This window comes from Equus asinus, chromosome 3 (genome assembly GCF_041296235.1).
Source record: "Equus asinus isolate D_3611 breed Donkey chromosome 3, EquAss-T2T_v2, whole genome shotgun sequence".
In the NCBI taxonomy this organism is placed as follows: domain Eukaryota; kingdom Metazoa; phylum Chordata; class Mammalia; order Perissodactyla; family Equidae; genus Equus; species Equus asinus.
This window is the reverse complement of record NC_091792.1, coordinates 28053736-28071077: the sequence shown is the minus strand read 5'-3', so window position 1 is coordinate 28071077 and position 17342 is coordinate 28053736. Positions and strand designations below refer to the sequence as shown.

Genomic DNA, 17342 nt, shown 5'->3' with positions numbered 1-17342 from the left:
CATTCTAGCTTTGTAAATATTAGATTTGACTGTGTTGCTAGGAAACCCAAAATTTAAAAAAAATTAAACTAATCAGGAAACATCTTATGAAATCTAAATTGGGTTGTAATAAACTATGAAGCTCTTAGTTACGTTCTATTATCAAAACAGTTGCGTGTCAGATGTTTTATACGGAAGGGAAGTTAAAGAAGAAAGAAACTCTTTACAATGCCGTGATCATTTCCTGTTTCATTTTTCATTTTCTTTTTGCATGAAGAGCTTTTGCCCCTCTCTAAGAGTTGCTTTAAGTCTCTGGGAAGTTCTGTTCCTTATTTACTACTTCTGGATGGTTAAGATCCCTTTTAAGTGTGTGCTTTGTTCTCTGAAAAGCTTAGGTCAGTTGAGCAACATGCTGCTAATGTGAAAAAAAAAAAGAAAAAAGAGCTGAGTAATGCTGGCGCCTTCTCATGTGGCTGATGCAAACCTGGAGAATTTGCATCATCATTTAGCTGGAGTAAGTTGGTGTGACAGGCAGGAGCTTAAATACCAGCCCATGAGGAAGCTGAGCTGGTCTGTAACGATAGGGCGGCAGCAGCAGCTGCAGCAGCAGAGGTAGTCAGAGGAGGTGAAGGAGCCGAGAGCACCATGAACACACACGTGTTTCTGAGGAGTTATTAGATAGCCGTGAAAGAAAATACACCTTTGAGTTTTTACCTATGAACACAATAGCACTGAGAGAGACAGTCTGAAAGTAGAGAGGAAGAGATTGATCAGTCACACCAAGAACAACCAAAGTTGCAAGTTTGGGAGTTTTTTTTTTTCTGTGTTTCATTTTTCCCCCGTGTGTCACCACAATGGTCAGAAAGCCTGTTGTGTCCACCATCTCCACTGGAGGTTACCTGCAGGGGAATGTTAACGGCAGGCTGCCTTCCCTGGGCAGCAAGGAGCCCCCTGAGCAGGAGAAAGTGGTGCTGAAGAAGAAAATCACTTTGCTGAGGGGCATCTCCATCATCATTGGCACCATCATTGGAGCCGGAATCTTCATCTCTCCTAAGGGCGTGCTCCAGAACACGGGCAGCGTGGGCATGTCTCTGATAATCTGGACGGTCTGTGGGGTCCTGTCACTATTTGGTGAGTGCAGCTTCTTCTCTGGGGGTGTGTCTGTGGAGCTGGGCGGTTTGCTTTCTGAGAAAGCAAAAGGGAACTTTTAAAGAGTGAATGAATGGCAAAGGCTACGCCGGACTTTCTGATTTCTGTTTAGGTATGCGAACCACCCAAACACAGCGTCCACTGTTGGCAGGATCCTGAATTCCCTCAACTGACTTTCTGCAGGCTGTGTCCTCTTTTCCTCACTAAGACAATCTTCTGACTTTACCCTGTGGCGATGAGAGCAAAGGCTAACTCTGATGAGCCAGTAAAAGACATTTGAGCTTTCTGTGCGGGGCAGTTGTGCTTGGTTACGTATGTTTGGGGCATCTTGGCAGCTGACATGCTGAATGAAACACTTGTGAAGTAAAACCCAGCTGTAGCCTATTTAGACACAGAACTAAGCATTCGGCAGAAGTTTTACTGACTTTTTATTGGCAAAATGAACGGGCGGCAGTCTTTTCCTTTTAATTTTTTTTAACTTCATGTGCTTGCCAGTTCCTAATATTCTTTCAAAGGTCCTCAACGTGAGAAGCTGTGTGATGCACATAACTCAGTGCCTATTGTCAATAGGAATATTGCGAGGATCTGAGCGCACTTCAAATTATTTCCACCTTTCACATCTCCCCAATACCTTTAAATGTTTGCAATATAAATTGTAAAGTTGGAATTAGGCGTTAGTTTGCTGTGCTTGCCCAGATCTGTTTTCTTTCTTTATAGTTCACTTGGTCTCCAAAGACACAGGTAATTTGTCCACCTGTTCAGTGGGTTAATCTGAACAGAACTGGTAGAAGGATAACAATTATTAATTTTTCTTCAAAATCTAGATCTCTTTTATTGATTTGATAATTAATAGTAAAAAGGTAATAAATTCCCCCTCATGTGGTGGGAAACTTACTAGAAAGCTACCTGAGTTAGTTGTAAAGGTAACAAAAACTGGTGAATGGTCAAAAAAATTAAATTATTTTTATACTTTGGGTAGATGTCTAAGATTACTTGCTCCTCTCTGGCAAATAGTGTGTTTTGATTCCAAAAGACTCTAGTACTAATTCTTGGTCATAACTGTAGGACCTCGTCCTAACTCTTGGTCATATAGGTACCAATCTGATCATTCTTAAGACCTTGTGATGTTTTAATGCATTGGTTTGTCATTCAGCTAGAGAACTCAAATTTCCATTATTAGAAAGTATTTTAAATAAAACTTGTTAAAACAAAGCCTTAGTATAGAAATATCATAGAGGAATTATTTTTAGGTTTTTAATAAGAGTTGGTGGTATTCTACAGGGTTCTGGCACGTACACATATAGACAAACAACATAGACAGAAACCTAACTGTTGCTCTTCTTAAATAACTTTGTGCACCCTCAGTCTTTGATCTTCTACAACATTTGGTATATTCAGAATAAATCCACGTCTAAAAGGGAAAACCGTAACCAGCTTCCTGGACTCTGCATACTTATGCTCATGCAGCTTCCACTATGTGATTTGATTTTTGTACGCAATAAAAAGTTATTCAGATATAAAAAAATGGATCACTCTGAGCTTTGAACTAGTTAGTGATGTTGACCTGACTATGAAAATACGCTTCTGCATAAGTGTATCATCACAAGCAGAAGCTCAGGGGAAAAAAAGTTAAAGGGACTAGCTAAGGTGACACGAGATGGTATTCTTTGATTACTAATTGCAAAGTGTGCGCTCCTGTATTAATCTTCTTATCTACAGTTACATTGCCTTTGTCACTTAAGTTACCAGGAGCTTTTTGAGAGGATGCTTCCCTAACAGGAAGCAAAGCAACGTATGAGAAAAAAAATCCTTTGCCTTAAAACTCTAGAACTCTGGGACTAAGAAGAAATAATCTATATATGTGGTTTACAATTTTTTTAAAGTCAGGGTCAGTACATGGAGTTTTACATCCTGTTTTGAACTTTTTTCATCTGGGTAAAATGGTTCTGGAGCTTGACACCTTTAAATGAAAATCTCATTCCTCCAGAACTCAATTTAGACCTAGGGTAACCATCCTGGAGTTTCAGCAGAGCGTACACAGGTCTAGGTATTGATGCTCTGGCAATAAATTCTGAGGTACTTAAGACTCTTTCCAATAGCATTTTATATTGGATGCTTTTCTGTACAGCCTACCAACATGGTTACTGGTTTCCAACAAAGAGTGAATGGCAACTTTAATGAGTTATAAATAGGCAAACTCCCAGTGATCCCCCAATATCAATCTGCAGACTAGTTACTTTAGAATCATCTGTGTGAGTTTGGAAATAATAGATTTTCTTGGATCCCTCTATTGGAGAGTCTGGACTCTCTTAATTAGAGAGTAGTTCTGGGGTATGGCCTTAGAGTCTGTTTTCTATTTGTTTTTAAATAAAAAATTCCTCCCAGTGACTCTGAGACAGTGCTAGGTTCAGGAATAGCATAAGTGATACTAAGATTTCACTGAATATCCAGATTATCTTCATGTCGGACACTTCTACCTGAAGCTTTACTGATTGGCAATAACTTCCCACACTTGAATCTCTGAAGTCGCTCAGGCAAAAGTTGTGTTACATTTGAGTACTTAGCATTATGGATAGAACTTCTCGTAAAATATCCAGATTATATTTTTCATTTTCTTGGTAAGCAATTGCTCAAATTAATAGGTATAACTTTATTTCATGAGGTGCTTTCCGTGTGTCAGGCCCAGTACTGCCCTTGGCATTCATGATCACATTTATACACTCAACTCCCTTATGGGCTGAGACTTGCAATCTCCGTTTTACAGAGAGTGAAACTGAGGTTTTGCTCAAGTCCGTGTGAATTCTATTGCCAGATGTCAAAATTTGGTTTATAATTAATTCTACCTAAGGTACATAGATATAAGTTATAGCAGCTCTTTTTTAGAAGTGTGCTATGTCAACTACCCAGAAGTGTACACTTCAAAAACATCCAAGAAAATATTTTCTAGAAATAGAATATCTGAGTCAAAATTCATTTTGTTGACAAATAAAACATATCCCACAAATTAAGTGAAGTCTTGCAAGGCCCAGAGTCCATACGTTTCCGAAGTACAGATAAATTTTGTTTATTTTGATGTGCCACAGAAATACCTTGATTAAAAAGATTCTCAATATAAGGAGGTCAATTTGGAGTAGTTCCTTGTCTTGGTATGAAGTCATATTCTTCAAAAATAGGTTAGTTATTGGCATCTGTCTTCTCTTTTTCTCTTGTTCTGAGGTTTGAGATTCAAAATTCTTAATAATATGATGTTGTTTTAGAAGTTTGTCTTTACCACTTTAAGTAAAATTACATTGTTTGAATCGAATGAACTAGATCTCACATGTGAAGAAGTTGCAAGATCAAATGTGAAGAATTTGCAAGAGGAACTTGTGGATCTTATCAGATGACTATGTTTTTTTTGTCTTGAAATAAGGATGTCATTCAGACCAAAGCATGCAGTCACATCTCAGGCAGCATAAACGTTGCTGTATCAGTTCTGTTGCAGGATGACTTGGTAATGTTTTAACTTCGTGCCTTTCTGTTATAAACATTTCACAGGAGCCTTGTCCTATGCCGAATTGGGAACCAGTATCAAGAAATCTGGTGGTCATTATACATATATTCTGGAAGTTTTTGGCCCATTACCAGCTTTTGTACGAGTCTGGGTGGAACTACTCATAATACGGTAAGAGCATAGATAGAAAAAAATTAAGGAAAAATAGACCTATTCATTATGCCCTTCTTTGAATCACTTTGATTAGTTTTAACTAATTAGAAACATGAATGTCATGTGACTATGTTGTAAATACGTCTACATAAAATCTGTGATGAAATACCTCAATTAATGTTCTTAAGGAAGTTTTGCTCCTGGCAGTGGTTTGCCAACCATGCCAAACTTTTAAAGTATCTGCTTCTCTTTAATATTCACTTATTCTCTATGACATTTATAGGAAAGATGTTGACCTGAAAGCATATGAAGCATCAAAATCCACCTTCATAAATCATACCTCTTGACTAGCCAGACAAAACTAAATATCATGCTAGGAGTTGGAGCTTTCCTTTTTGTAGATTACACCATTAAGTTGTTTAACTTCACTTAATTTTTATGATTAGGAAACTTCTGTGTCTAACAACTTAGTGTGTCACCAAGTCTTATGCTTTACAACAAATAAAACCTTGACATAAATGACTCACGTCCTCAGCTTAAACAAATCCGTGAACCACAGTTGCGAAAGTCTTTTTTGATTTTATTGTTATGAAAATGTCTTCCTCTTCCTGATTGTCTTGGTTGAAAATCAAACCAAATAGTGCTAAGTCATTCTGAATAGCAAATTTCCTATTGAATGTGATGTCATATGAGAAGTTTAGAGTGTCAGAGTTCCATAAGGCTGACTGCTTCCATAAAGCGTGACTTGCACTTTCTGGTTAGAGTTTAACAGAGGTAACTAGGGGAGTTTGCTCTTACTGTAAACTTATCAGGCGTACACAGCTGAAAGCTCACGTAAGTTTTTATCCTTTCATTGGTGGCTAAGTGGCAAATGCAGAGCTAATAAGTATTGACAACATTAATCATGATTTTTCTAGTCCTAGGAGTCTCTTTTTTAACAAAAAGCTTCAGAGTAGTATTCACTCCTTTGTTAACTCTGTTCTCATTTTAAGAAATTCTGTATTATTTAAAACTTGTTATAATGGAATAATGATGAAGAACTATTTTGTTCCTTTTCTAAAATCTCGGATTTGCCTGAGACATGCCTTCCATTCTTTTCTGATGATCCGAATCTTACTCTTCAAAGGTCAGCTTAAATCTTATCTTTTCCACAGTTAATTTCCTGTTCATCTCGGTTTATAGTATTTCTTTCCTCTCTTAATTCTTCTGAAAAATGAAGTCTCTGCTTCTCATTTGACATTGAACATGATAACTTAGATTCTCGCTTAATATTTTAGGTGTCTGTGTTCTGTTTCCCCATTAAAACTGCAAGCATTTCAAGCACTTAAGACCAGGTCTCGCACTTTTCGTAACCCTTATACTACTTACTTCAGTGCCCTGAGTATCATAGATGTTAAATTCTTTTTGAATAAATGACTGAAATTTTAAGGTAGTAATAGTTTGAATACAACACACTCAGCATTCGAATGAGCGCACTACTTATTTAGAGTGCTTTCCTGTCAGGATAGTGGTCTTTGTATCCTGATCCAACTGGACTTGAATCCCTCTTCAGTCATGTATTGATTGTCTGGCTTTGGCTAATTGGTTATCATTATGACGAGCATGATCATTCCATTTGCGGTAGCACAGATATAGTGCTCATTCATTCATTTATTCATTCCACGAATTGCTACTAGATGGCGAATGGCAAGTTAAAGCTATCTAAAGTGGATTGAGCCCTAATTCCTGTTCCCAAGTAGCTCATAATCAAATGTTACTTTAATTGCAAGAGAGCTGCTTCATGGTATGTGTGTGTGTGTGTTTTGACAGAGGAAATTACCTAGATGTACTCTAGAATCTTTTTTAATAGGCTTTTGTGTTTCTTTGTAATAATGGACTCACATTGCTTGGTTGCTCTTTCAAACAGAGAGTGTAATGAATGACTTGAGGGGTGACAAGGTACCTGTGTACTTTAACATTTCTCTTCAGTTGACAACACTCATAGTACCTAAATACTTACTATTAAAACCATATTTCAGTTTAAGTCACTCTTGCCAGAAATAATCTGAAAAACATATCTTTCAAGGAAAGAATTATCAGACATCTGTACATAGCAGGGGTCATTATAATGAATTCACACATTCACCATAGATTCAATATTTATTGGGTTTCTACTGTATGATAGAGACTATACTGAACGCTGGGGATAAAATAGTGATTAAGATAGACACAGTCTTGTGGTCATGGAGCTCAGGGTCAAAGGAGGGAAATAGTTATCAATCAAGAAATCACACAAGTGAATATAATGTTCAACTATGATAAGAGCTGGAAAAGCGAAGCCATGAGGTTCAGTAGGAGAGTATTCTCTGGAGATCTAACCCAGTCAGAATGTTGGAGAAGCTTCCTTGGACCAAGGAAGATTGGACTAAGATCTGAGGTATAAAAAACCTGTCAGCGAGTTGCAGGGCCCCCAGGTAAAGGGTATTCAGATCCTTCTAGTGGGAAGAAACAAACTGAAGAGGAAGGGAAAGCTTAGACCAAATGGAGACTTAAATGGAGGATTTTTGCATATTCTGAACATATTTTGAAAGCACTAAAATGACATGATCCTATTTTAACTTATACAGCAAAAATTGATAAATGGTGGAGAACAGGAAGAATATGTTTGAGGAGAAGAGGAGAGGATCTCTAGTAAAAGAAGGAAGTCAAGAAATTTGTGGCGCTGCCTAATATAAGCAGGCCAAGGTTGGAACACATAATGGTGGTTCGTTTTATGACAGTCTAGGGACCGAGCTTGGGTGTTGGGTCACCAAGAGAAGGAAGAGAAGCTGAAAGGGAAGATTGGCATGAGAAATTAGGTAATTCCCTGGACTTGTCCGTGTATCTAAAGAGTATACATTCATATATACATATTTTTAAACTGAAAGGCATGTGTAATTTTCTCATAGGAATATTTGAAGAATTAAGGTAGAATGGTTTGTTACCTAACTTGCTACATACCTGAACTTATTTCATTTTCTTGTCTCATGCCTGTTTTCTCAATTTTATAAAATTACAAGGGTACTATTATTTTTCAACTTATACTTTGCATCTAAATATTTCTATGGAATTAAGAATAATCACTTGGCTCTTCAGGTTTTTGTCTGTACTGGAAAAATAAGAATAATACAATGTCAAGGATATAAGCATATATTTGCGATGAGCACTTATTAATACTAATTTTTTAAGTCGAGTTTTGTGTTCATGTTCTGACCATGCCCTGACCCTTGAGATCTGCACTTTTAACATATTCATGCTATGGCTGGGGTTTAGTTGTTGATTTATTGAGAAGAAGACTGCTTCTTGTGAAGTTCAGCTCTGTCAGGATCTCAAGTAATAAACTAGATTTTTTTAAGGAAAAGTGAAATATGAGAGAACAAAACTGATAGCACTTAGTCATGCTCCCATGGATATGTGAAGTTTAAAAACTAGCCACCAGGGCTGGCCCAGAGGTGTAGTGGTTAAGTTCACATGGTCTGCTTTGGTGCCCCAGGGTTCGCAGGTTCAGATCCCAGGTGCAGACCTAGCGCTGCTCATAAGCCATGCTGTGGCGGTGTGCCATATACAAAATAGAGGAAGACTGGCACAGATGTTAGCTTAGTGACAATCTTCCTCAAGCAAAAAGAGGAAGATTGGCAACAGATGTTAGCTCAGTGCCAATCTTCTTCATAAAAACCAAAACAAAACAGAACAAAAAGCCAGACACCAAAGTTATGGACAATATTTCATTTGGAATTTCTCTGACAACCTAATCAAATATAGAGTTCTGAAAACTATAGACTTGCATCTTTAACATGTTCCATATGCTGAATAATGATACCTCAAAGTAGAAAAAGTTTGGTGAAGACACTATTCAGTTTTTTCCTGTGGTTAATGTGAATATATATTTTTATTTTTTTTTCCTAGCCCTGCAGCCACTGCTGTGATATCTCTGGCATTTGGACGCTACATTCTGGAACCATTTTTTATTCAATGTGAAATTCCTGAACTTGCAATCAAGCTCATTACAGCTGTGGGCATAAGTGAGTATCGTGAGTATAAATATGAAAGAGAAAAAAACCCACAAAAATATTTGGCTATAAAGACTTTTTGCCTGGTGGGACTGTGCCCACATTGTAGTGTTTTGTTGACAGTTCCTTGCCAAATTTATGTTGGAAAATAAAAAAAAGAATAAGAATTTGGAGTGATCCCTGATATTCTATTACGTGCCAGTTTTGCAGTGAGTCAAGACATCTGATGGCTAATCTTTTAAAATAGGACAACAAAAACCACTTTGTTAGGAAAACTATAAGTGGATTGAACAAAAGAATAGAATTCTTCAGAGGAAAAATCAATTATTTCATGGATTTTTTTGAATGAGAAATTACCCTTCCTCAGTGATAACTTGTTGAATGATAACTCACTTATCCCCATGGAGTGATGTTTATGTGTTGGGTTTGTACATAGTGTTATACATTTTATAACGTTAGCGGCTGTCACTTTCAGTGTCATAGTTCTAGCTGTCCATTGACGGTCATGATAAGAGTCTTCCTTCAATAATTGATTATTAGTAACATTTCTCAAATTACGTCTCCAAGTTAGGAAGTTGTTCCTTTTTATCAATGGGAACAGATATTAGGAATTTTTTTTAAAGGAAATAAAAAAGAGGAACATGCACAATATTACATAAGTGACATGAAGCCAAATATGACTCTAACTTCCTATAGGAGTCTAGATTTCAAACTCTTGAGTATTATGGGAAACAACTTATAAAGAACAAAAAAAATTTGTTGACTGATTTTTATGAGAAGAGGTCTAAGAATTTTCCTCTAGCAGAGAAGTCTATGGAATGTCAACTTGTTAAACTTGGAGAATTACGCAGCTTCAGTTTTCTCAGGCAGCAGAAAATTGGTGGTAAATGAACAGCATCAATGTGATGTTCAGATCTAATACCATGAGCTTGTGTGGGATGAACCATCTGAGCATAGGGTTATAGTTCAGGTTCTAGAGACACACAATCTAGGACTGAAACTTAGTGTCACAATTTCTTAGTTATGTGATTTGGAGCTAAATATTAAACCGTTTTAAGTGTCAGTTTTATTTATGGGTAAAATACCTGTGAAAAGATAATCTATCTTGAATGGCTGCAGAAAGATGAAATTACGTCAGAGTTTTAAGGCCTTTAGCAGAGTGTGTTCCCCATAGAAAGTTCTTGATAAATCTGGTGTCCCACTAAGGGATTGGACTAACAGCCATTGTTGTACCCATTACATTCTTATCCCTCAAATGACTAAGGTAGAATTATATCACAATTATTATATGCGAAAAGAGAAGGATAGGTAGCATTTTTGAGAGCTCTATAAATTGACAATACTGGTTAATAATTAGAATCTATAACCAGCAAACTTTCAGTAGATTTTCTGTAAACATTTATGAATCCACAAATATTGCCTGCTTGGACTTGAAATGAGATGGATAATGATAAAATATTACTCTTTCAGTAACTCTAAGTGACCTTCTTCTTACTTATCCCAATTCTATTAAACTTCTTAAAGGGAAAATTTGTATTTTAGAGTAAGAGGAAACCATTCAAGCTAAAATTTTAAAGCAATTATAGGTAAGGATAACTAAGTATGGGCCATTTACAAAACTCCTGGAGTAGGAGATTGGAATGGAGATGGGCTAGAGATGGAATAGTTAACAAAGAGCCTGAGTAAATCTTGGATGAACCTAGACACTTCCTTCTATTTTTTTCATTAGTTACAACATTAGTTTACAAATTTTGATCTTCCCATCGCAAGCTTGAGATTCTGAGGAAATGTGTTCTCATAGTCAGAAGCACTGAAAGAGAAAACGGGATGTTCTTGTGACTCAGTGGTTGGTCATGGCAATCAGAGGCCTAACTGGGAGAGTCAAACTGTCTTTGAGAAAGATTTAGCCTTAATGGAGCAACAGCGGGTGGAGAATGGAGACTGAGAAGGAGAAATGTACCTGGGGGCAAATCTCTCACATTCTGCATTGTTCAAAGTGACTATAACAGGTGATTTTCTGCCTGTTTGGGGTGGAAGGGTAGGAAACAGAGTTTAATTGCGTGAGTTGCCTCTATGTATTCCCTGGGGAAGGAAAGAGTTTGTGGGAGTTTGAAATCTCTAGTTCAAGTGGAGAAGAAGAGCAAACCTGAAGGATCTTGTTATAGTCAAATCACAGCAAAAAGAAATTTCAAGCTTTGTTAAATGTCAACCAACCATTTGAGAAATGATAGTGGGGTGGCAGTGGGGAGTTACTAAATACTAATTTACTCCCGTCCCTTTTTTTAACGTACTCTACTTCAATTCTATCAAATTAATAAAGATGAAAAGTTTTTGCTTATCCAAAATCCTGTCCATTCTGGTAAACACGTCAGGCACATGGAGGTTTAACTGGGAAATCTTAAATACTCACATTTGGCGCTCCCTCTAGTGCAATACTGACATTACGCCCTTTACTTTCTATGGAACTCTGTGAATTTTCACTGTCCTTGTAGGTAGGTTCAATAAGCATTGAAGTATGTTTAATTTTAAAATGATATTTGGTCTTTGGTTCTGGTCTTCTGAAACTACACCTTATATAAGAATACACTTGAATGGCAGAATATTATAATAAAAATACTCTTGTCAAAATGTGAGATCTAGTCCCAGATCCACCCCTGACCAACCTCTCTGAGTGTCAGTGCCCTCCCTAGTTTAGTTTATGTAGGAGAGTAAAGAGTCTGCCATGCTTTTCATACCTTGTGGGAATAATTAAGGGCAGCAAATAAAATAACACTTGCAGCTGCACGGTGAAAAAAATTAGCCAGTTCTACAAATGTGTGACTGTATTTGCAAAACTGTGTTATCCTGGCATCATTAAATTACGTGAAAGAAAATCTGGGACCAGGTCTGTGCTAGCATTTCAAATATAGCATGTGGTGTGGCTCTGTTCAAATCTTCAGAAGTCTGGCTATATGTCCTCCTTTTCCACCATAGCTAAATTACCAACACAACCAATTCTTAGGTCCATATACATAGTATTGACATATGCAAGTACTGTGGAACAAGAACCATATCCTTCAGGAGGATGACCAATAAAATATGGAATCCAAGTGTCCTGAAAACCCAGCCAAGATAAACATGAACCTTAGCAGAGAGGAAGAGCCATCAGGTGTTTGAAAGAATGAGGTAGACTAGAGGAAGAATATATGTTTTTTGAGCTACTTCCTCATTGTTACCTATGAATTAGCTGTAAGAGTGGGGTCAGCTTTCCTAGGCTCTGCGCCTATCTTCACACTTAGTTATATGAACAGAGACAAGTTAAATAATATCCTGAGTCTCAGCTATTCACCTCAGAAATAAGGCCAATGATGGTAACAATGTCATAGAAATATGAGGATTAAATAACATTACCATGTAAAGTCTTTGTACAACGTCTGCCACATAATAACAGTTTACATTTGTGTAATGCTTACCATTTTTATTCTCAATCATGAGATCCTGGATACGGACTATCCTCTGCATTTTAATGGTGTTTGTTGGTATACATCCTCTCTGAAATTAATGCATCCAGGAAATAAATGCTAACAAAGAGATAAAAGGCAACCCAGGCAGCTGTTACAAAAAACAGTGGCAGGATCCACTTTAACTCACCAGGTAGCATCCATACGGCATCCATATATTTTCTCAGTTTAGCACGAAGCAATAAGAAGTCAGAAGCCAGGGAGAACCCGAACATGGGAGAAAATCTACTATATCCAGGCTCAGTGATCTCACTCCGCAAAACCAGAGACAGACTGGAATTATGGAAGTGCAGAAAGGAATGCTTGCCAGTCCTTAAATCACTGCCGTAGTCCTTGACATTCCCCTAAACATTCTCTTCAAATACTGCTCCCTTCAAATATATATTTCTTACCTCCAGGATTTATACATTTAGCTTTCATGGCTGCAGTTCAGATCTTAGGAAACTGCATCATAAATAAGTAAATAAAAACTATATGTCCTGGTATTTTAATTTTGGCAACATTTAAGGAAAGCAAAAAAAAAAAAAAAAGAAGCTCAAATTGATATAAGTACTTCCTAATGTGTGAAATTAGCAATTATTAGTCAAAGGAAGTAAAACTAGGACCAGAGAGCTTGCTCAGATTTTCTTGATTATTACAATGTGGGGATAGTGTCTATAAAAAAGCAGATACTATTTGTTTTAGAAACTCAGAAAGCTCTTGCATTTAGTGAATCCCAAATCCCTTTTCAATATTGTTAGATGAGCAAAGTAACGTGGACTTAAATTTCTCTGTAAAGACACATGATGAAACAGCTGTTCTGGCCACTGGAGGACCTTCACGGTGCCTCTGTACTAGCTGCCTTGTTACTTGTTAAGCTGTATCCTCCAGGTCATAGAGGTACCTCTCAGCTGGAATTTGGTGTACCAAATAATGAAAACAATGTCTGGGTGCTCAGATAAAGCAGGGTTTTGAGAAACCTTTGAGAGAAATCAATCTTAACCAGAATTTTTAGTTCAGCATCTGAGAGGAAAGCAAGGCGAGATTATCAACTCACAATATTTGCTTGATTTTTGTCTTCCATTTTTCTAAGAAAACTTTACAAAATATAAAAGGAAATCTCAAATATTCACTTTTTTCCATTCCAATAGACATTAAGTACTTACATTCTTTAGGAAAGTTACAAACCTTCTTTCCTCTTTTCAAATATATAGACAGAAGTTCCAAAAATAAAAATACCTCTTTCTCTCAAAAATAAAAATACCTCTTTCTCTCTTCCCTCTCCCTTCGTCCCTCCTACCCTTCCTTTCCTCTCTCCCTCCTTCCATCCACCTTTCCTTCTTGCCTTCCTTCCCACTTTCCCCTTCTTCCCTCTCTCTTTTCATCCACCCTTCTTTTCTCCCTTCTTTCTCTTCCTTCCTCCCTCCCTGCCTTCCTTCCTTTTTTTCTTTCTCTTTCTCCTTTCTTCCTCCTTTTTCTCCCTTCCTCTCTGTATACTCAGCTCTTTTCTATTGTGGAGTATTTTCAGAAATAGAGACTGTTTGGGGTTTTAGGGGCTCTACTTAAAAGAACACAGTGCTCTTTTTTGCTGGTGGGAACATGAGTCCAATGTTTTTCAGGCCAATGTTGAATCTCCTTAACTAAAATAATAATCCTTTTCAAATGATGACTTATTTGTTATAGTGTAATTTGCATAGAAAAAGGAAAAGAATTGCTGGATGATGAAGATGAGAGGAGAGTTGCATTAAATTTTTTTCAATATATAAGTGCTTTATATGTGGGAGAGAAAAATTATCTTATTTTTTATCCTTCCTCTGATAAAATAATGCACTTTGCCATTAACAATGGACCTGTTTATTTCTTCATGTTTTCAGTTTCAAATGTAGATAAAATATTTCCCTTAGCTTCCCATGTAGCTTCTCACTGCTCTGGACTCCTCATTACTGCTTTGAAACATTTCTTCATTAGTAACCCCCTATTTAGCTTTGTATGGGATCTACTGATCCCTGATTTTTCCCAACGTCAAATTTTCTTCAAAAATAAAAATTGCTTTATTGATATTTTACTTAAAAATGGCGTATGCTCATTATAAAAATTATTAAAATAATGCAGAAAAATAAATATAAAAATTGAAAATTGTTCAGTATTCTATCATCTATAAATACTCTCTGTTAAAGTTTTGGTAAATGCTCTTTTAGATGTTTTTCCTTCCCTTTCTCTCTGTCTTCGTGTTTTTATCTATCTGTCCATCTATCTATCTATCTAGCAATTGTCTATCCTGTCTTTGTAACTTTCTGTATTGGTCAGTAATATGTCATGAACACCCTTTCATGTAATAAATATTTGAGTGCATCGTGATTTTAAATGGCTTCATACTAAACCATTAAAAAAGATGTACCTTAATTAGCCTTCCTTTAGGAGGCTAGATTATTTTAAAATTTTTGCCATTACATGTTCTGTGTTGATAACATTTGCACTGATTCTTAAATTCTGAAATGAGCTACTGATTACAGCAGGCGATGGAAACTATGAAGATAACTCAGTACTGAAGATATAGAAAACTTCCCACTGTAACTTGAATTATAAAAATTCTGTATTTTTTTTTTATACCTAAGAAGTATCTTCATACAGTTTTGTTATTTGTTTGCGGAGAATACACCTTTTAAAAAATAAAGCTTATAGATAATAATTGCAAATGCCAGATAAGAAATAGCTTTTTTCAAGGGTGGAGGCGAGTAACTAAGCATAAGTTTGGAACGAGCGTAAGGTTGGACTCCACTGTCTAGAACAACCTCAGTCATTCTGGCAGAGCACAGGAGGCAGGGTCTCAGAGTATCACCACTCATTTCGTGCCTCCTTGGCTGAAGGTAGTTTTTCTAAATTGAGGATCTAGCTCATTTATTTATTCAACAAAACTGGGCCGGGTATGGAGCTGGATACTAGCAATACAGAGATGAATAACACTTGTTCTATTCTCAAGGTTCTTATGGTCCACAATGTAGGGAGAGTGGATAGTTGAGTGCTGCTCAGGAAACTGGAGACAGCATCGTTAAGACAGAGAAATTCTACTGGCTTCAGTCCCAATGTGTCTTCTAGTCTGAGATCTAGTCTGATTCATCCTTAGAACATTTTTTCAAGTCCCCAAATCATATCTTGGAAGCCTCTACTTTTAGGGTAGGTTGAAAGTCTCTCCTTGATGTGCTAACTGGAAAGAAGAAGAGAAATCCAAAACTTGCTGGCTAAGGCTAGTCCTGAGAGTGAACAATAAGGTCCCAGCCAACTTCTCGACATATTGTTCCATCTCGAGTGCGATTCCACTCTGGCAGGTGAATATGCATGCAGTCATTGAGGGAGAAGATAGCTGCCTGCCACATCAAGCCAAAGAGCCACATCCAGCAATCTGATTGCATGCTGTGATGAGTTCAGGATTTGCTTAGAAGATATTTTTGTATCATTGTCAGGGCACCACAGTCTTTGTCCACTCTTATTGACATGTACAAAGAACAAGAGATGACTTCTTACTGTCTGGAGATTTTATCCAAACTTCTCAAACGTTAATGTACATAAACGTTAGAAGATCTTGTTGAAATGCAGATTTGCATTCAGTAGGTCTAGGACCATGCCTGAGATTCTGCATTTCTAAAATGCTTCCAGGTAATGCCAACACTGCTGGTTCACGGATGGCACTTTGAGTAGCCAGGATCTAAGACGTCTTCATGCCAATGAGGATTCACCTTTTGTAACTTCATCTATTTGTTTGCAGCTGTAGTGATGGTCCTAAATAGCATGAGTGTCAGCTGGAGCGCCCGGATCCAGATTTTCCTAACCTTTTGCAAGCTCACAGCAATTGTGATAATTATAGTCCCTGGAGTTATGCAGCTAATTAAAGGTATGGACTGAAAAGTAAATGCTTTTTAGACTATGAATCTGCTTTTGGTCTAACACTAACTTTCGCTTATACTAGCAGAATCCCTTAATTAGTCTCTGCCTGTGGAACTTAGTCTCTATACTGTCATCTTATTGATTTGAAAGTCTGCTACACTGGGGATGAGTTGGTATTTACAACTGAATGGCAACAAGAGGATTAAGACTGGGTCAAGCAACAAAATAAGGCATCGGTGAATTATCTTGGTATAAACTGTTGAGAGTGAAAATTCAAAGTGGAAAAAAAAATCTGCCTTTACTTATAACCACAAATAAGTAAGTCCTCTTATTTTTACTTTAAAGTAGTTCAATGGTAGTAATAAAGATTAAAGAGAAAAAGATATTTGGAAACTAATGAAAGATGATCAATAATTATTTTCCTTTATGGATATTATTCCTTTTACCTTGAGAATAGAATCTTGACAGAAGGGGATTGAGACATGGGAATAGCAATCCTAAAAATGAAATATTAATTGACAATAAAAATAGTTGTAGAAACAATTTTTATTGTTACATTATTTTTTATGTAAAATCTGCCTTTCTACAGAAATGTGACACCATTTTCTGGGCGTATTTGTCTTATAGAGTTGACTATTTAATAAGAAAAGATGAGATGGTTGAGGAGGCGATGTCATTTGGAGTTTCAGTTGTTTTAGCAAAGAAGGTACTTGTTTGGATTTAGTGAAAACTGTTGGAAGAGAAGGAGGTTGAGGTGAATTATGTAATTAGCAATGGGCATGATAGTAGGAAATAAATAGGAAAGTGAGACAAAATTGTCAAGAAGTGACATATAACTTGGGCATGTGAAGTATTTAATGTTTACATTGATACTGTCTGTTCCAAGAAAGAGAATTTATAGAGAAATTTAATGAAGTTGCAGGAGAAGAATTACACAAGGCGAAAGGAAATGCCAAAATTCAGCAAAATCATGGCTGATAGTAGAGGCATTAAACAATAACAAACATCAAGAGATCAGTCACTCTGCAGCTGGGGAACAGGAGCTGCTGCTGGCCATTTAATAAGCCTAGTGGGAGATAGAGCTCTCCTGGCTAAATGTTTGCATCAAATCCAGCAGCCTCAGCCAACTCAGAATAACCACAATAAGGCTTCTTAACGCTATACCTTACATTGAAGAGA

At 36.9% G+C, this 17342-nt stretch overlaps 1 protein-coding gene across 1 annotated transcript in view; it reads left to right on the top strand.

Annotated features, from left to right (window-relative positions):
- The first annotated feature begins 490 nt into the window (after positions 1-490).
- SLC7A11 (solute carrier family 7 member 11) overlaps positions 491-17342 on the top strand; it is a 74817-nt gene continuing 57965 nt past the window's right edge. Inside the window, exons 1-4 of the mRNA XM_014850841.3 lie at positions 491-1110; positions 4666-4792; positions 8699-8814; positions 16045-16170. Of these exons, the coding sequence (XP_014706327.1) occupies positions 834-1110; positions 4666-4792; positions 8699-8814; positions 16045-16170 (646 nt within the window). The 5' untranslated portion in view covers positions 491-833. The remainder of the gene's footprint in view (positions 1111-4665; positions 4793-8698; positions 8815-16044; positions 16171-17342) is intronic.